General features: G+C 31.3%; 2 protein-coding genes across 4 annotated transcripts; both read left to right on the plus strand.

The window, feature by feature from the left end:
- Positions 1-2554: 2554 nt before the first annotated feature.
- LOC137819113 (2-methoxy-6-polyprenyl-1,4-benzoquinol methylase, mitochondrial) lies at positions 2555-5999 on the plus strand. The gene is made up of 8 exons (XM_068622865.1): positions 2555-2869; positions 2960-3086; positions 3208-3269; positions 3917-4075; positions 4187-4331; positions 4440-4511; positions 4837-4945; positions 5679-5999. The coding sequence occupies exons 1-8, from the start codon at positions 2773-2775 to the stop codon at positions 5778-5780; spliced, it is 873 nt and encodes a 290-aa protein (XP_068478966.1). The 5' UTR covers positions 2555-2772; the 3' UTR covers positions 5781-5999.
- A 1060-nt stretch (positions 6000-7059) lies between these two features.
- Positions 7060-18862, plus strand: LOC137818139 (uncharacterized). Of its 3 annotated transcripts, none has more exons than XM_068621375.1 (16): positions 7060-7438; positions 8551-8848; positions 8930-9058; positions 9140-9347; positions 10116-10262; positions 10759-10833; positions 11149-11220; positions 11756-11827; positions 13089-13160; positions 13290-13361; positions 14824-14895; positions 15156-15227; positions 16338-16481; positions 16802-16873; positions 17363-17509; positions 18403-18862. In XM_068621375.1, the coding sequence occupies exons 2-16, from the start codon at positions 8654-8656 to the stop codon at positions 18585-18587; spliced, it is 1734 nt and encodes a 577-aa protein (XP_068477476.1). In that variant the 5' UTR covers positions 7060-7438; positions 8551-8653; the 3' UTR covers positions 18588-18862. The 3 variants fall into 3 exon arrangements, with proteins under 3 accessions (XP_068477476.1, XP_068477479.1, XP_068477477.1); XM_068621378.1 differs by having other exon boundaries at positions 7072-7171; positions 8640-8848; XM_068621376.1 differs by having other exon boundaries at positions 7178-7438; positions 8640-8848.
- Positions 18863-20487: the final 1625 nt, after the last annotated feature.

The raw sequence follows: 20487 nt of genomic DNA on the forward strand, positions 1-20487 counted from the left end.
TTTGAATTTGTCATTTTCTGATGAAATTTATTCATTTACAGAGTCTAAGAAGAAGTCATATACATATCAATGAAAACAAGAAGCCATAACAAAGTGTGTACTTTAGGATTCAAAATAGTGAAGAAGCGTAGGAGCAATATTAAAAGGATTCCTAGACGATGTTTAGTTTTTTATTTTAAAGACTACGATGCTCAAAGGATATGCAATGAAGGGAAAAGAAAAGATTCTTACGAGAGTTGTAACAAGATTGATGAGTCTCATGATTTAACTAAGAGTCTTTCGGATTTTGTCATTCCAGATGACATTCCAAAAAACATTATAAATCTCGATTCGTCTGCACTTGCTGATGAAGTATTTTCAAAATTTTTTGACATGGGATCAACCTCTTCAGAAACCTCTGATCATGGAAAGAACAATGAATGTTTTGAGTTGCATGATTCAATTGAAAGTATAGCTGACATGGTAATTCCAGGAGATATTCCAGATATAGAATCATTAATGTTAGAAAATTTTGTCTCAATGTCAAATTTTTTTATGGATATATAAAAACACTTTTATGTTAACTTATGTGTATACAAAGTATATTATTTCATATAAACACTCTTTAAATGTTAATGATTGAATTTAATCAATTAAATCAACTTATTTGTAATAAGTTAAAAAATAATAATTATTCATTGACCCCAAATTTATTCAACTATTGATAAAGGATATTCAAATCAATTAATTATTTTAAAGATGAATTAATATTAGTTGTGAATTAGTCACATATAATAATAACGTATTATATTAGTTGACTCATAAACTTAGTTGTTGTTGACTTTCTTACGTGCCTTTAAAATCATTTCTCATTTTCACCCATTTTCTTCTTTTCTTAACTACATAAGAAAAAAAGCGTTTTTAATATATTAATTTATTTTTATCATTAAGTTAAAATATTCCTTTAAAAACAAATAAACAACATATTTTTATAGTAATAATAGTTTTAAAAAACATCTTTTTTATCGACTGTGAACATAACAATTATTTCATATTAAAAAAAAATAGATAAAACTTTTCTTCCAAAAAATAATATTAATTTTAAAATATGCATTAAAGCACATACATAATTTTTAAAAATAATAAAATGTTAATAATTAATCATTACAAATTGAACACATTAAGGTGAATCCGCTAATTTGACACAGAACTCAACACATTAAATATAAATAAATGCCTATTTTTATTTTTAAAGAATAAGAACTATATTTTAATATATATTTAGAAATTAATTTTAAAAAATATTCAAATTATATATATATATATATGTTAACATAGTTGTTGGGAATTAAATGGTGTGTGGTTGTTGGATAGTTATTAGCTTACTATATTAGTTGGGGAGCACATTAATTAGTGTGCTTGTTGTTCAACTTCTTTTATGTCTTTGAATTCATTTCTTCATATCTCACCAACTTTTTTTTTCTTCTTTCCTCTTTAAGGTAAGTACTTATTTTCATTATTGGATCAATCTATTTTTTTTTATAACTGATTATTAAATAATATATTTTAATAATAATAATTTTAAAAAACATACTAATTACAATTTCTTATCGGCTGCTTATCTTATATTTAAAAGAAATAAAGTTTAGATACATATTCTCTTCCAAAATATTTTTTTTTTTAAATTTTATAATATATATTAAACTTCATAAATAAATTTAAAAAACATACAAGATTTAAAAACAAAAAAATGTTAATAATTAAAAGTTGAAAATGTTAAGTGAGTTATTAATTTAGTTGGATTATGAACTTGGAGGGTCTGCATACGTATCCCACTCATGTAATGTATTCAAAATATAATCTAAATATTTTATAATTTAATCATTATTAATATATCATTTAATAACCATATACAAGGCCAAGCCTAAAAGATTGACTATCTTATGTTTTATATCCAATATAACATCAATAATAAAAAATCCAACAAAAGATAAATATTATACCATTGTAATATATACATGTGAAGGAGAATGTTTATACATTATGTAAATTTTGTAGGATGAAGGAATAAATATAAAATGGTTTTGGAATATGAATAAGAATATAAGTTAAATATGTTGTTATATATATATATAATTAATGATATATAAATCATAACTAATTTTTATCTTTAATTATTTTTTTCAAATGAGGTTTCTTCATCTCCATACCTTTTTCCCTCATCATGCCCCTCTATACTATTCCGGATTACATAATTTAGAAGTCATTTTTTAAATTTGTAATTAACTTCTGGATTACATAATCTGCAAGCCTTTTTTCATATGCATGATTAATTTATGGATTACATAATCCGGAAGTCTTATTTAGCTTCCGGATTATTGAGTTTCCAGATTACATAATCTGAAAACTACTATATGGAGATGACATAAGAAGAATAAAAATGTATTTTCATGTTGTGTATGGAGGTGGCAGAAGAAATATGGAGGTGCAAGAAGAAACAGTCTTTCCAAAGTTGAGGAGGAAGAAATCTGTGTGGGCTGGCCCATATGGATGGAGCAAGCGGTCCAAGCCCAATAGAGATCCGGAGGCGACGGTTCTGTCGGTTGCCATGTCTGAGCCTCGCGTGTTGTTTCTCTCCTCTTTCATCTTTCTCTCCATCTCCGTGCTCAACCTTCCATAGCATTCAAAAATAACAGTCATCACGATCACATTCATGCAATTAGCCTATTAATCAATCGTTATTTCTGATTTTTGTTGTTATTCCATTTTCGCTCTCTTTCGGCGCCTGAAACCATGGCTTTGGGATCGGTGTCTCGACGGTTGGGGACTAAGCTCTTCCCTGCGTTATCCTCCACTCCCAGGCTACTACATTCTCACGCCACCAGTTTTGGTTCGTTCACACTCTCTACTCTCCTCTGCAATCAAATTTCAATTCTCAATTAAAAAGTAAAAAAAAAATGATGTTATGGCACATTTTCAGGGTTCAAACATGTAAACGAAGAAGAGAAGGCTCGCATGGTTGGTGATGTCTTCACGAGCGTTGCTTCGAGCTACGATTTCATGAATGACCTGATGAGTGTTGGATTGCACAGATTGTGGAAGGATAGGTTTATATTACATTTTCCTTTCTAAGATGATGATGATAATAATAATCGTAGTAATAATAATTTCAGCCGTATAGCTATTGCTGTTGGACTTGGCTTAAATTTGTGATTAATTTTTGCTCAGGTTAGTTTCCAAGCTGAATCCGTTTCCTGGAATGAAGCATCTTGATGTGGCTGGTGGCACAGGTCTGTGGCGCTGTCACCGTATTTTTATACTGTTTCTTTGCGTAGGCTTGAGAAGATTGCAATATGTTAAGTTTTGGATTTTGATCTGAAGCTGAATCTGTCAAGTGACTGAAAGAAATGAAGGAATTCTGAATTGGTTAGAGGGAGAGGTTTTAGTTCACAAGCTACTTGACCAAACATATTGTCTGTCTGTCAAATTTTGCCGATTCGTCTACCTATATTTTTCATAAAACTTTTAATTTGTAGCAAATTGTTCCACTCTTGAATGTCTACTGCTCTTGTTGTTGCATGTCAAAGTATTAAGGGCACAAGAAGAGATTGTTTGATTTGTTTCTATAATATTTAATTTTTGGGTTATGTTACTGTTGAACAAGTTGTTGCTGGGTTATACTAGTCATAAAATAAATGGATGTATGTGTTCATATGTTGGTATTTTAAATTTTTGAACAGCAAGTTGTATGTGCACCAAACAAATATGTTTAAGGTTATTTTAAGGAATATAGTTGTACGATTTTTTGTATTTATTTAACAGAAATTTTGCTTCTCCTCAATAAGATTCTCAGGAATTGAAGTGACGTTGCTGCTGCATGCGATTCTTAAAAGTTTGAAGGGTTTTTTTATCAAGCTTAAAGTTATTGATTTTACAGGGGATGTTGCTTTTAGAATCTTGGACAGCATAAACAAAGTTAAGCTGAGAGGACTTCAAGGTGTTTCTCAAGATACTTTAGAGGCAGAAACTCAGATTAATGTATGTGACATTAACCCTAAGATGTTAAATGTTGGCAGACAGCGGGCCTCCGAGAAGGGTAAATGAGAATGTCTTAAACTGTCAATAATTAGTTTAAGCTTTCATAAATGATTTTGGTTGAAAATATCTTCATTTGCTAGGAATGAATATTTTCTGCTTATTATAATAGGTTTTGGAGAAGATGGTTCCCTTGTATGGGTGGAGGGAAATGCTGAAAGCTTGAGTTTCCAAAATGATTCAATGGATGGCTATACTATTGCATTTGGAATAAGAAATGTCACACACATAGAGAAAGTACTCAGTGAAGCTCATAGGTAGGTTTGCACTTTTTGAAGAATTTGCTATAACTTGTATGCCATAGCGGTTATGGCAATCAATTAAAATGTATGATGAATAATCATTATTATTTTTTTCTTTAACAGGGTATTGAAATCAGGAGGAAGGTTCCTTTGCCTTGAACTTAGCCACGTTGGTATTCCTATATTTAAAGATTTGTAAGTATCATTTACGAGAATGATGAGTATTGGTGGGTTGAATATGATAAGGAAGATGGGGAATGACGATATGCATTCTACTCACGTTGGAGAAAGAAAATATAACTAAGATACACTTTAATTTACTTGAAAAATTCTGGAAACCCGTTTGAGATAGATATGGATGAATGATAGGATGAAGTGATAGTCCTTAAAATACAGGCATTCCTTGCCAACCAAATGTACCTATACTCCATAAACTGCCAACTATTATAGAATCATGACCTCCTTTTGTACTTTAAAGTCAACTTTCAGTTTAATATTACTCATCTTCCATTGTATGTAGGTATGATTATTATTCTTTCTCAGTCATTCCATACATGGGCGAGCTTGTTGCTGGTGATCGGGAATCCTATCAGTACTTAGTTGAGAGTATCAGGCGTTTTCCTTCACAGGTTATCACACTTTCCATCTATTGATAACTGTCCATGTTTTCTTACTGCTTTATTGCTCAAAGAAAAGGGCTGGGAGGACTTGCATTTGCAAACGGATCTATTTGTGCTTCTCAAAATGACCGGTGACAGTTTATTATCGACCCCCCAAGTATATTAGTGAAAGTTTTGAACTAAGTTTTGAGTGATGAAGATTAGTTATAGGCTAATCGGTTGATGGTGAACAGCTCTTATGTTATTTATGATTTAATCGAAACCCGAGAGTAGCAAGCCATTAGAGGTTTTGTTTACTGTGTTACTAATCTATCTTCGGTACTTGAACTGCTTGGGTGGACATTTGGTGAGAGTAGCTACTCTCTTTTCACTTTTTACACTTTTTTGATAAAAAGTATATAAATTGACTACGTATCAACTGAAGAACACTCGTTTTTAGGTCCACGCTTTATCCTGTTGATTATGAAGCCTAGCAAAACATTTAATACAGAAAAATAGTCACTAAATTATTAATATGGTATTTTAGTTTTTCCTCAGCAAATATTATACGTTCTCTAGTTTTGTGTTTTTTTTATTTAATATCTATAAATGATGGAAAACTTGCTTATGTTTACTTGGCATCATGAGAATTGTGCAGAAACCTCTCTGGTGAGACTTGGAATCTGAAGGAATTTTTCTTCGGAGTCTTCTACTTGTGTTTTCTTATTGTGTTAACTAATGTGTTGTAATGGATGGATTTCAGGAAAAATTTGCATCGATGATAGCGGATGCTGGGTTCCAGAAAGTAGAGTATGAGAATCTAGTTGGGGGAGTAGTTTCTATCCATTCAGGGCTAAAAATTTGACACCCTTACGAACTTTGCGCTCTATTATATCCAATAATTCATGAACTGAGAGTGAAGATCAAACGTGATGTTATGAGAACTCGTAGAGATGATTTGTACTGTAATGCAATTCTTTTACAGGGACTTACAGTTTTGCTGAAACATGTATATACCATATTCACCTCTAAGAGTAAACATATTTAATTCTTTTTCCAAAATAATAAATAGTTTCATACCGAAGTTGAATTCGTCACTTCTATAAGTCGGACACTCCTCTTAAATGGTGTATCCGTATCGGACATTGACATTTGTACTCGTATCGGACATTGACATTTGTATCCATATCGGACTCTGACACTCGTACATAGGTAAAATAGGTAAAATGTTCAATTTAAAAAATATTTATTGAATTTTTGATAATTTTATCCCGATTTTAACACAATTTAAAAAAATTTAAAAAAGAAAAATACAATAATTTTTTTAAAATTTAAAATAATAGTATAAATATTTATTATGATTATAAAAGGAAGAACAAATTTTTTCAACAACCATGAGAATTTTTCTGTGTTAAAAAAAAAAACTCAAACATATTTGATTACATCTTTCTTATTGTGATTGTGTCTATGTTAGATAGCTTACATTATATTGTCAAATGATCGACCAGTTTGTTTTTTCCTTTCAAAGAAAGAAAAAAATGAATTTAATTTATATAAAAAAAAATATGAATTTAATTTACATGTCATAACATATTTATTGTTGTTTTGCATGTTGAAAAGTGTTCAATTAATTAGATATTGGATATTTACTCTCAAAGGCTTCAGAGAGATGGCGAAATTAATTTTACAGTAATGTTAATTTATATTCAGATACTTTTATTATATTCAGATACTTTTATTATAAAAGTCAGTATTAAATTATTTATTCATTTCACTTTTTCAATAAAAAAATAAATAACATCCCATTAACTAGCGATTTTAAAAAATTCAACATGAAAGCAATTACGCACTGAAGTGTTGTTTGAAGAGGATTCCGTGAATTATACAATTTGAAATTTGTTGAATAGCGTAAAGGTGATTAAGGAGAAACAAGTGATGCCATGATTGTTAATTAATAAATGGAGACACAAATTAATTAATTAATAAAAAATAAACGAAGATATAATAAAGCAATGGTTAAGTTAAGTAGCGTGATGATTGAATTAAATTGGCATGATTGCGTGTACAAAGTTCGCAAGGCACAACCGAGTGGGTCCCACCCGCGCTTCGAAATGGATAAAGTCATGAGAATCCCACCTCCCCTTATCCCTTACCTACTCTTTTCGCCACGTGTACTCCGATGCTTGCTTCGGACGTAGCCTCGGTCACGAGCCTCCTCCCCACCCACCACTCTTTTCTTCTCGCACTCACTCCCAGGTTTTCAACTTCACCTGCAACTTCCTCGCTCTATTCGCTTCTCACTTTCCTTTCGTTTCTAAATCTCTCTGCAACTTTCCTTCTGTTGTTCTTTTCCTCACTAACCTTCGCTCAAGAAAAATCTCTTGATTCTGCTGTTCTCTGCAGTTCTCTGCAGTTCGATCATCGTTCGTAACTTGCTATATTATTCCGTTTGTGTTCTCTGATGTTCGATCATCGCTCCTAACTTGTAACTACGCCGTTTGAGTTTTCTGCACTTCGATCATTGTAACTTGCTACTATGCCGTTCCTTCCTTTTCATATTACTGCTGTTGTTTAGTTATTTAACTGTCTATGCTTATGCTTATGCTTATGTTTATTTGTATTGTAATTTTAAACACTTCTATTTTAGGGTATTTTATGAGAATTTCGTTGTTTCATTTTTTTTATAGTATTATCACACTACTGTTGAGCCGTTCGTATTGTTTCATTTAAGTATCTTTTTTATTTGCATTGTTTTGAACTTGTGTGTGCAATTGTAAGGTGAATCCATTTTTTGTTCGATTTTACTTATGCGCGTTTCTGTTTTTTTTTTTTGGCTGTTGGAATTTTTGAGACTTTCCTGTACTTGAATTTAATGAAGTTTTAAATAGTGATTTTGGAATTGTTGATTTTTTTTTTCCTTTCGTGTTATGTTTTAGTTAATTACTTTAAATTTGAAAACAAATATAATTGTAGGTTTGATATTTTAGGGATTTTAAATTTGTTGTTAGCCTATAGATAGGCGTTCTCATTTATGATTTTTAATGGTTATTTGTCTCCACTTTTAATTTAATCTCTCTATATTTCTATGTTTTTATTTTGGAAAATAGTTTTAACATTGTGGTGAGTACTGAGTGTATTCTACTTTTTCATGTTGTGTTTTGATGTTTTAAACTGTAAGCTGTAATTGACCTCACAAAAAAAATTGTAATTTCTATTTGTCATGTTTTGAACTTTTTTATTTTTACAAGGATGATTCCGTTTGATTATGCATATAGATGTCCTTTTTTTGATGCACAGTGAGGACTTCGTGTATTCTGCCCTTTTCCTGTTATTTGACAAGTTGATGCATGTGTTTTAGGCTTATGGGGTGGTTTATATTTGACCCTTTTCATCATGTGCTGGTAGTTATATATCTTACTAGAAATATGCTGTGCACTATTGCTTAAGACAAATATGGTAAGTGCTTATTGTTGTGCAATTGCTGATATTTCAAGCGGATTTGGATGTTTTGGTTTGGTTTAGAGGAGGTCGATGTTCTAGATAGAACTTGTTAATGGATTCAAGAGAAGTCAATTCCTGAATGGTCAAGTTGCTGAATCTTATTCAGCTATTACTGTTTGTGGTCTTTTTAATAGGATGAAGTTGGTTGCACATGTTAGCTGTTGGTTATTGAATGGATTATTCTAGTGTTCTGCTGCAAGCTTTTTGATATATATTGGTGAAGGGAATATTTCCTGGATGGGGGGAGCATGTTCTAGGAAGCGAGAGCAGGACAATGAAGATAGTCTTATCAGAGGACTATCACGAAGATATTGCAAATGTGGGAGTTTGAAATGGTGGACATCCTCTTTTTCTTATCCATCTGTTAATTTTCACTTACAAAAAGGAGAATGTCCACCACTGCTGGACTTGTGCATACAGAAAATAAATGAGGTATTGTTTCAACAGAAGATATGTTTCCGAGCCTTTATACTTTGATGATTAGATCTAATCACTGCAATCTTTATCTAACAGGACATTGATAAATATACCTCATTTTCTATGCTGCCACGGGATATAAGTCAGTTAATTTTTAATAATTTGGTTTACTCCAGACGTCTAACCAGTGCTTCCTTAGAAGCTTTTCGAGATTGTGCTCTACAGGTAAATAGTTCAAGTCAATTATGAACCTGGTTGATTATACGTTCTTGGTCTAATAGTTATTTTTATCTCTTATTTTTTTAGGATCTTTACTTAGGAGAATATGATGGTGTTAATGATGATTGGATGGGTGTCATCTCATCCCAGGGTTCATCTTTACTTTCTGTAGATCTTTCTGGGTCTGACGTCACTGATTTTGGGCTGACATATGTTAAGGATTGTGAAAGTCTAATTTCTTTGAATCTAAATTACTGTGATCAAATTTCAGACCGTGGACTAGAGTGTATCAGTGGTAATCTTTCTTTTCTTCTGTTCGTTGTTATGAAATCACACTCAATGCATCTGCAGTTATTCATTTATTTCTCATATTTGCTCGCGCCTGTTACCTTTACACTATCTTGGCTAAGAAAGTCAGATGTGTTAGTCCTTTGGCATCTTATATATTATTTTCTTCAACTTAAAAAAGTATAAAAATATCTTAATATCCCTTTGTTAAACCGAGTCTATTCATTAATGTGGAAATGGTTTATGTATTGCCTTATTTTTAAGGCAATGTCAAAACTTATTTAAAGTTAGCCTAGGATACTCATGCTGCCAGTTCATAAAAGCAATTTTTTTTGCAGTGATACTTAGGCCTTTTCATGGAAAAATTTCAGTGAATGAATTCCTGCTAAATGATTCTCAATTTAAGAACTTTGATCCTTCAAGAGATCAGTTAAAGGAATAAGTATTTACTCATTAATTATATTTGAATGTCATTACCTGCCTTGGAAATTCTGTTTCTTTTAAAGAATGAAAATGTTTTCAACAGCCACCTGTATCAATTAATCCAATTTGACGCAATGAATTCTGAATAGGGAGGTTGAAGTAGTTTTCATGCATTTTATCTGTAATTTTTTGTTTATCAGTATTTCTGTTTACCTCTGCCATCTGCCTTAGCCTTTTGTTACATAACATATTCCTACTTTTCCTTGTGTGTCTTGCATTACTTACTTCTAGAAGCTTTGTCCATAAGATGCTTTTACTGAATGTTTACAACAACCGAAATAAAATATTCCAGGCTTGTCAAACTTGAGAAGTTTGAGTTTTAGACGAAATGATTCAATTTCTGCTAAAGGAATGAGTGCCTTTTCTGGTCTGGTTAACTTGGTCAAGTTGGATTTGGAGAGATGTCCTGGGATTCACGGAGGCCTTGTTCATCTTCGAGGTTGGTTCTTAGATGTAATTTTTGTGTGAAAGTAAAGCTTTACTCACCCAGTTATTATAAGACATTCAAAACGGTGTTCAAATTTTAACTTCTAACTTATTTAAGTAATAGGGCTGCTACTGTGTCTGATGATGTGGTTTTGTTGTCTAATGTTAATCACAGTTGTTAGATCTTTCAGCTTACAATTGACATTGTGCTGTCAATGAAGCAGAAGACAATTTACTAAAGACCCAAGTGGAGTGATATTTTGTGTGCTACCTTTACCTCTATTCTTGACAAGTGCTATGGATAGCAAAAATAAGGAATCAATAACTTATAACAATTTTTCCTAATATTAGTTGATTCATTTATAATTATGTATTGGTGAACAAGTGCACACTGTAAAAGGTTGACGTTCTGATATAGTACCTGGGACTCTGTAGCATGAACTCTTGAACAACAAAACAAACTTGATTTCCATGTAATTTCAGTAAAATGATTTGGTCCATATTTTCAGGTTTGACCAAGTTGGAATCTCTCAATTTAAAGTGGTGTAATTGCATAACAGATTATGATATGAAACCTCTTTCAGGTTTGTTGCAAAATATCTTGCTTTCTTTTGATTACAGTAACTGAAACTTTTACCCAAGATTGATTGTCTAGACTTTCTTTTATGCAATTAGTATGTTTTCTACTACCGAGTAGTTCCTACACATATTCCGTGAAGTTTATTTACCTTGAGTTGAAGGGTTTTATTTCACTTTAAAAGAACACGTAGCAACAGCTGTATTTGACAACAAAGAATTGTCAACATGCCTTTGTTTTTATAGAAGTAAACATTGTCATCTTATTAGACATATTGTTCAGTGATCAACAATACAATTTATCTGATTCAATTTACCTCCAGAGCTTGCTAGCCTGAAAAGTCTAGAGATTTCATCCAGTAAAGTCACTGATTTTGGCATCAGTTTCCTGAAAGGTATTCTTTTCCTCAAAGTAGTTTTATATGTCTCTCTTTGATCTGTCTATACATGTTCTATGTGAAGATGCAAAGGTCCATTGATGTTTTGTGCCCACTTCCACATTTGTATATAACAAGATTTTATTCAATGAAGTTAATCAATAGAATCTTTACAGGACAATATACTGCAATTATGAACTATTCATGTTTTAAAGAGTTGACGTTTTATTTTAAAGATCAATTTAGTTATTTTCTTTTAATTTCAGATTAATATAATTTCTGCTTCAATATTTAAATGTAGACTCATTTTGTGTAAGTGAGAATGCTGATTTAAAAATGTATTCATAAAAAGTCTACCTTCTTATGATGAAATAATTTGTCAATTATTCTTCTAAGGTTGATCTTTGTTAAGTTGGTTGATTAGAGAAATTGCACAGTTGGGTGTACATCCCAGTTACAATGCACTAGCGTCCCAGCCTACCAGATAAAAGGAAATTTCAAAATTTCATATTAATCTGTCTCATTTATTTTCAACATTTTTGGTTCATTCCAGGGTTACAGAAGCTTGCCCTGTTAAATTTGGAAGGGTGCCTTGTAACAGCTGCATGCTTGGATTCTCTTGCAGGTATTCTTTTCATAGATTTTTATGCTAATTGTATTAAGCAGTCTTGTTGTGGTTATATTAAGGCTTACTAGAACCAACTGTTTGGTAGGGTATAATCTCTTGGTTACTGGCTTAAGTCCTTATTGGTCTATAATCCCGGGGTGTGGAATGTGATTCCAAGTATTTAAACTTAGCTTTCATGGATAGCAACCCCATAAAACATATATAATTACTAATAACTTTGCTAACTTAAAAATTAAGATGTTTCTATATATACATGCACAGATGGATGTGCCAATAGTATTTCAAAACATTACAAATGATCATATCACATCCTTATTGTTTTCGATCCATTACTTGCTCACATGTTATATATGATCTCATAACACATACAAAGCGCAATGGTAAGTTGTTATTATTTAAATTATGAATCTAATTCATCATATTTAAAAACTTCGTATAAACTTTGTTACCACATAAAATAATACAATCAAATCATGAATCAGTCACATTCCTAGCTTCACTCAAGGCTCCAAGAAATTTAAAGAATATCTAACTTGACTCGTTACTCGACGACTTTCGAAAAATATATCTTAGTCAAGCCAATTACCACATTATTGGCTCCATTACTCAATACGCACACTGCATCTCAGTGAGACTAATTACCACCCATGTAAATCCAACACAAATTCATTTTAAAGCTCAATTATCACTAAATAACTAATTATAAGCATTAAAGGTAACATTAAAAGATACACTCATATTTATTTAATCAAATTAAAACTATAAATATCAAAGGCAATTTCAACAACATAAGCAAATAATTAAAGGTTAGTTTCTTTAGGTATCCACTTAGTGAAATTAAAATCTGCAGAGTGAAACCCAAACCATCGAGTGAAGCTAATGCTTTGATTGCACACAGTAGGAATTTGGTCCAATCCTTCGTTAGTAAGTACCTTTACTCAGTCCAAGCCTTAGTTAGTACCTTTATAGAAGAAACCCAGTTTTGTTTCTAATAATTTGTAATGTTAACACAGTATTTACATTTTTGGTTACGCAGTAGCTTTGAGGTTTTAATTTTATCGAGTTTAATTGACTCAAACAAAAAAGATTTGAGCAGAACATGCATATTATTTTGAACCAGCTTCTATTAGCTTTTTTATTATCAGTGAACTGTTTATTAAATCTAAGTGTAAATTCATCTTGTCTTTCTTGTCTATAAATGACCTATTGAACCTGAAATGTTCATTGATGTTTGATTTGATGTTATGTTTTGTGCCAGAGCTTCCTGCTCTGTCAAACTTGAATCTTAATAGATGCAATCTCTCTGACGATGGGTGCAGAAAATTTTCACGTAAGTTGTTATAGTTACTTCCTTCAGGCTGTAATTTTATATTTAATAATGAGCTTTTTGGGCTGTATCTTTTGACACCATAAATATTATTGGTGGCATTACGTCTGTAACATCACCTTTTTTTTACAGGACTGGAAAATTTGGAAGTATTAAACTTGGGATTTAATGTCATAACAGATACATGTTTAATTCACTTGAAAGGTGATTTCAGATCTCTTGCTTGTTTTATTTTCCTATATTCATCATGGTCTATTGTGAAGATAGAAGCTATTTATAAACTTTTAAGTGGACACCTGTCAATCTGTCTATTGGAATTTTTACATGCCATATGGAGTAAAATCTAGCCTTTTTCGTGAATGCAAAATGTGGAACCAGGAATTTAATGCTAAATACCCAAGAGAAAAAAAAAATTCTGTCCCCAATTATGTGGCAGTCCAAGTCATATGTGTCATCCATCCATTAAATTATATATTAGAAAAAGTATTCAATCTACCTCTATTCCCACTCCAAATGCTAACTAAACACCCATCTCAAGGATTGCTTGAATCTTGTAGGGAGTTTGGTCATATTCCAAGCTAATTGAGGATATCTTAACACACCCATCTCACATCCAAGATTGGACCGTTTGGAGCTTGAATTTTGCAAGACTAAACATTTGTGGGCAGACCAACTTCAAGACTGAACGAACTATAATCTTATATTAGAAATGAACAGACCTAGCTCAAGCCCAAAGCTAGCTAACTGGGTATATTTTCCTAATAAAGTGTATTTTCTCCATTTTCCTAGACAAGGCGGGACATCTTAACATTTTGCAAAGTCCCACCTCATTTTATTGGGGTGTGGTTTATACATATTGAGCAACTTCATCTTATGTCAATTGTTTTTAAGAGGAAATCTAATGTAGTATTTGAGCCTATAGCCCATTTCCTTAGTTTTTGTGGTTTTTAGAGGGGATTTCCATTGTTTCTGTAATTTTCTCTATGTATTGCTTATTCTTATAGACTTCTTTGGAGGGATCTATTAGAGAAAGTCTCACATCACCTGACTAAATTTCCTAGTGTGATTAATGTTTTGGAATGTAACTTCCACATAATGCCAATTGGTTTTATGTTGAAATCTAACATCTAAAATTTTATAACAAGGTAACTAAAATAAGAAAAATGATTCACAATCAAAGTTAGTGTAATTTGTTGTGGCTATTGTCTGTAATGGGCCTCAACTAACCTTTTTAATTTGGTTTGATGATGTATACTGCTTACTTTGAAATTTCGTGAATTGGGGCAATAATTTTGGCACCAATTTTGGAAGTTGTAGTATTGCACTAATGTGTTGACTCTATAAGACTACTTTCCTTGCCAGGAGAACTAATTAATCTCTACCTCAGGAAATATTACCTTCTTCTTGAGTTACACTTTCAATATTATAGTCTTACTTGCTTGCATTTATGTTCATGATATAACTTGGAACTTTTTTTTTATACATGTTAAATTAATGTGAGCAGAATATGTGTATTATTATAACACTAACACACACACACACACACACACACACACACACACACACATATATATATAGCAGAATGATATAAAACAGTTTTCCTAGAACAGTATGTATTTATAAGAAAATGACTGCATCTAACAGTGTGATGTATATTTTCAAGCAGGATTGACAAAGTTGGAGAGCTTGAACCTTGATTCATGTAAGATTGGAGATGAAGGGTTGGTCAATTTGGCTGGTAGATGCTTGAATTCCATCTTCTTATTTGTTTATATGGAATTTTGATATGTTTTCTTTCTCATTTTATGACTTCTTGAATGCAATTGTTGCCTAGATGTTTTGGGTAAAGAAAGTGAAAAAATTAACTTAGCACATTATCTACTTGGCATAATTGATTGCAATTGATTAATTTAAGATTGTTCATGTTATTTATCATTTTAAATGCACATTTCTGCTTGAGTGAATATTTGACTCACATTTTCTTCTAAATGTTTTAAGGCCATAAGCGATTGAACTGCTTGGAATTGTCTGATACAGAAGTTGGAAGCAATGGGCTACACCATTTATCAGGTTCGATAGACCAGATCATAACTATTATAATGCTTTTTTGGTTGAGTTCTGCTTGTACTTCAACAAAATTGCGGATATCAGTGTGTAGTGGCCAACCTCAAAAATACTACAACAGTATAGCTTATAGTAAGATGGCCTCTATTTTAAATTGTTATATATAGATCCAATAATTTATACTGTGTAAAAATTTAAATGCTATGCTATTTGAAAAAAAAAGTACTCAACATTGATGACATATTCATATTTACCAATAAAAGGCCATGTCATGGGTTTCAATAAAACGTCAATAAATAACAAAAGAAGTCAGGGAAACAAAATTCAGAGGCATGTCATATATTTTAAAAGGCAAGACGTCTCAGACATTGGGATGTTGCAGAGTTCTGATAGAGATTGAGGGTTAAAGGTAGAGAAAAATAATGGAAGGTGAGTATCACTAGTAATACTGCTAGACACGGGTGGGTGTTGGATGAAGCTTGAGAAAACTACATATTAGGGATTTTTTAATTCTAAAATGGGTGACGGGAATCTCAACTTTGCTCCTAACCCTTCTCCCCTGAAAAAAACTGTAATTTTGTGGCCAAACGAGGGTTTTCAGAAATGCCTCATTCAAGCACCACTATCGCACAGCCACTATATTGGCCATAATTAAAAAAGGTACCACTGTTTAAAACTTCATAGAGGTCCATGGCTGTTCTGCTGGACTTCACTACTATAATATTGATAATTATGATGTGATGATCTCCGTAATTTTGGGAGATATTTTATGCTACTGAAATTGTCTGGTCATTTTACATATTGCATCTCATCCGGACTGATGCTGTGATGCTCCATCTCTATAGTTTGTGTTTGGAGTTTCATTCTTTCTTTTCAAGTTAGCTTTATTCCTTTTTTACTTTTGAATGTTGATGTTCTCCTTTACTAATCTCTTGACATGGTTAACTGCTGAGTAATGAATAAACCAGTTAGGAAGAAATGTGACATTCTTTGAGTTGTGATTCTTACTACACGAGGTGCAGTAAATGCTTGAGATATTGTGATGTATAATTCTGTGACTATCTTTTCATGGACTGTACTTTTTCTTTGATTATTTTTTTATTCTATTTCTTGTAGGATTGTCTAATCTGCAGAAAATAAATCTTTCTTTTACCATGGTTAGTGATGGTGGTTTAAGAAAATTGTGTGGACTCTCATCTCTGAAGTCACTTAATTTGGATGCTTACCAAATTTCTGATATTGGGCTGTCAAACCTTACAAGTACGTGTTTCTATTAAAAAAATAGAATTCAAACAATGGTTTGTTTATTTCTGTTTAGATTGTACTTGAGCTCCAATCCTCTTTAGTCCAATCGATTACCTACTATTTTTTTTTTACCATGATCTGAAATATGAATTTAATTTTTATGCACCTATTGTGTGTAAAAGTTTTTACACATGCATCCCATATGATGATGTGGTCATAGAGTGACTTGAATTGGCACAAATTTTTCTATTCTTAGCTTAATATTCTGGCATTTTGATTTTCTAATCTTAAAGCTTAATTTTGCAGCATGCGTAATTATGAATTTGGCAATGCAGGTTTGACTGGCCTCACTGACCTGGATTTGTTTGGTGCACGAATCACAGATTTTGGTACAAACTATTTGAAAAGTATGTAATATATCACTAAATACTTACTTCGGCATGATTATTCGTGGATATGTTCATTATGACCTTTTTCCTTTAATATGATTTTCTTTTTTTTTTCTTTTTCTTTTTTTTTATGTAACAAATAAAAGAGATGTCTTGTCTTTTCTTTACAGTTAAATTACATGAGCTAAATTTTATCTGAAATGTAATTGGATGATGCTTGTCTCTTAATTCACAATGCTTAGTTCACATACATTATTTTTGTTTAAGTTTGATCTGATCGCTAAATGTCAATTTGCTGCATGTCATATGCAATTTGCGTGGACTGACTGATATTTACTGTAAATTGTGTGAACTTCTCTTGTCAAATAAGATTCAAATTCAATCTGAATTCCCCTATGATAAGTGATATTTACTTGGAATTAACAGAATGCTACTGTTCTTTGATTGAGCTCATATCAGTTACAAGTTGAATTTATTGGTTTGTCAACTCTCTTTGTGGTGAAACAGAGTTTAAGAACCTGAGGTCTTTGGAAATATGTGGTGGAGCTTTGACTGATGCTGGTGTGAAAAATATCAAAGAGCTTTCTTCTCTGGTCTGCTTAAATTTATCACAAAACAGCAATCTTACAGACAAAACTCTAGAGTTAATTTCTGGTACTTTTGCATTCCTTTGTTTTATATGACTATGGTCTCATTCTGTTTGCCTTTTTTTTCCTTCTTGACCAAGTTGAAAACCTAAATAATCACATAAAAAAATGCGAACAAGTTTTAAGGCTTGGGTTATAGATTAAAACAGGATCAGATGCCCTTCTTTTTGAAGGGTGTCTGCTTGTGAAAGTCCTAAATGCTTCAATTAGTTGGCTATTCAAGGGGCTTCTAGTTGGGAAGTTTAAGTCCTAAATGAATTCCGTAGTTAGTATGTAAATATTTTGGTTGTGCTGTAAAGTTGAGTTAAATTAGGTTACCAAGGCAATAACCCAATTTGAAGTTAGGAAAAGGCATCTAAATATGTCAGCTTTGGTCTACGATTATCTTTATTTTCGATGAATCTCTGTTTAGAAATCAAGCATGTCATACCTTCATCAGGATATGCAAGGGCAGTATTATAGCGCGGTTTGCAAGTTATAGTCAAGTGGTGATTGGATATAACTAGACCCTGGTCTTGCTTTCCTGGTCCTTTTGACACTATCTTTGTTAATGTAGTTATTCTGTATGTATAGGTTGTGCCATTCACTCACTAAGAAGATTATTGTATCCTGTTCTTTTGTTTTGTGGAAGACGAGGGGGGTTTATAGTCAATATTATGTTGGGTACACAAGGCTTGGTACTTATTTTGTCTTTTCAAAGCCCAAAGACCATAGCAGATATTAAGCTCTAGACGGGAAGGTTCTGTGAACCATAACTGCTGTAAATTTCCCTGCTTTAAATTGGTATTTTCTTAATGAAAAAACATTTGCATTTATTCCTTTGTCCAGATTCGTGAAACTTTTGTGATCGTAGTTAGCTATATGTCTGTGATCACACGTTTATGATCATAATAATTTCAGGGCTTACTGGGTTGGTTACTTTGAATGTTTCAAATTCCCGTGTCACCAATGCTGGTCTGCAGCATTTGAAAGCACTCAAGAACTTGAGATCTCTGACATTGGAGTCCTGTAAGGTCACTGCAAATGACATGAAGAAATTGAAATCAATATACCTCACGAATCTGGTAAGCTTTCGGCCAGGTTAGTTAATGCGCTATTCTGATCTGTGTATATGTACATATTATATTATAAATATATGTCAGAGAAGAATGGAAAAAAGAAGACCTCAAATTGTACATACCCTATAATAATGCCTTTCTACGTCTTCTGCCAAACTTGCTTTTGTTGTTTGGTTGTCTTATTGTAAATGTCTATAATGAAAAACAATTATGCAAGGACGTGTTTGCTACTAAGTATTCAAGCTCATAAATTGTATGGAGCTGCTGTTAATAGATTAATAATTCACTTTTTTTGTTTCCCACGTTTTGTACAAGTGAATTCTTTACGTTATAAAAACGTGTATTATTATTTAAAGGATTTTAATGTGTTAATTCCTCAAAATGAGTAAATTTTGGTTTTAGTGGTTAAAAGTAAATATTGTTCGTTTTGTAAACGTAAAATTAATATTTGTTTCTCTACTTTGTTTTGTTTTGTGAGATCAGTTAACTTTGTGTCTACAAACTGGTGAACTAAGTATTTTAGATGATATTGATGCTAATAATTTGTACTAATATCATATCAATTTATGATTTTCTAGTAGAATTTTAAAATAAGTGGTAGTTTTTTTTCTTCTAACTATTATGATTTTTTTAGTTTTTTATTATTTTTTAATTTATAAATTTTGTCTTATTGAAACAAGATAAATACGTCAAATTGATAGTAGCTGAGTGTGGTAGATATGATTGATAGTGGGAGTGTGGTAGGTGGAGTCCTACTTTTATCATTTAATAGGTTAAAATAATAACTTTAAATTTGGAGGAATGAAAATAAAAATATAGATTAAAGTCATAATTTCTTTATGAATATTTTAAACTTTGGACAGGGAAAACAGAGAAAATATTGTAAAAAATGAAATGATTTTTTAACCCTTTGTTCAAATTTATGTATTGAAACCTTAATTTTTCGTAAAGAAATAATAACCAGTAATTGGTACTGCACCAGAACTCTCTCGACGCTTTATGAGCATCAAAAGTGAACGTTTTTTAACAACTAATTTATAAAAATAAAATAATACCTACACAACTTCATTAAAGAACTCACCATTTTTATATTAATGAAATAAATAAAAATCTTTTTATCAAATACTAAATTGAAATATAAATGAACTGAGTTTTAGGTTAACTTATTTGAATAAATTGGTTAATCTTCGATAATCCTTTTTAAGTAAGCCGGTGTTTCATTCACTTTATTAGCTTACACATTTATTAGTCATTATTACATCATATCACAATTAATTAAACTAAAACGCAAAAGTTGTGTGTTGTTTTAAAGTCACTATTTGTGTAGTGGTTATTTAATTTAAATTGTGAACAGTTTCGATTTTTATTAATTAAATATAAAAATCATATACGATTTAGTTTAGTTTAATTTTAATTAAGTATAAATGCAAACTAAATAAAATCAATCTTTTCTGGTTGTGTTTGTCAGTTTTAACAGTTTGTTATCAAAAAGTTGTTCAATAATTTTATTAAAAAATTAATAAACATCTTAACTAAAAAGATATGTTGCAATTTTTTTAGTAATGGTTATTGCACTAATAATTTATTTTTGCTCATATTTATAAACAAATTACTTAATCTTATAATTAAAAGCTATAATATAACTTTTCTATTACATTTTACCAATACACAATTAAATTATAAATTAATTTTTAAAATATATATATTTAGCTCTAAATATGTTGTTTTATGTTTAAATATAATAAACAGCTTTGTTTTATTTTCTTAATTTTCAATCTAAATCAAACGGTTTCGTTGAGAGAAAAATGTAATTAGTTTTTTGGTTATTTTTTTTCATAATTTTTGGTTATTTTTCATTGGTTAGTTTTAAACTCTTAACTAATGTATGATTATATAATCTAAATTTACCATTTTCAGTCTCTCGTTC

The sequence above is a fragment of the Phaseolus vulgaris genome, chromosome 10, assembly GCF_000499845.2.
Source record: "Phaseolus vulgaris cultivar G19833 chromosome 10, P. vulgaris v2.0, whole genome shotgun sequence".
In the NCBI taxonomy this organism is placed as follows: Eukaryota; Viridiplantae; Streptophyta; class Magnoliopsida; order Fabales; family Fabaceae; genus Phaseolus; species Phaseolus vulgaris.

Coding starts and splice junctions, on each gene's coding strand:
- LOC137819113 (XM_068622865.1), top strand. CDS start 2,773: ATGGCTTTGGGATCGGTGTCTCGACGGTTGGGGACTAAGCTCTTCCCT. Junction 3,087..3,207: donor CACAGATTGTGGAAGGATAG/GTTTATATTACA, acceptor ATTTTTGCTCAG/GTTAGTTTCCAAGCTGAATC. Junction 4,076..4,186: donor ACAGCGGGCCTCCGAGAAGG/GTAAATGAGAAT, acceptor TTATTATAATAG/GTTTTGGAGAAGATGGTTCC.
- LOC137818139 (XM_068621375.1), top strand. CDS start 8,654: ATGGGGGGAGCATGTTCTAGGAAGCGAGAGCAGGACAATGAAGATAGT. Junction 13,362..14,823: donor ATGTTTAATTCACTTGAAAG/GTGATTTCAGAT, acceptor ATTTTCAAGCAG/GATTGACAAAGTTGGAGAGC. Junction 17,510..18,402: donor AACTCTAGAGTTAATTTCTG/GTACTTTTGCAT, acceptor TAATAATTTCAG/GGCTTACTGGGTTGGTTACT.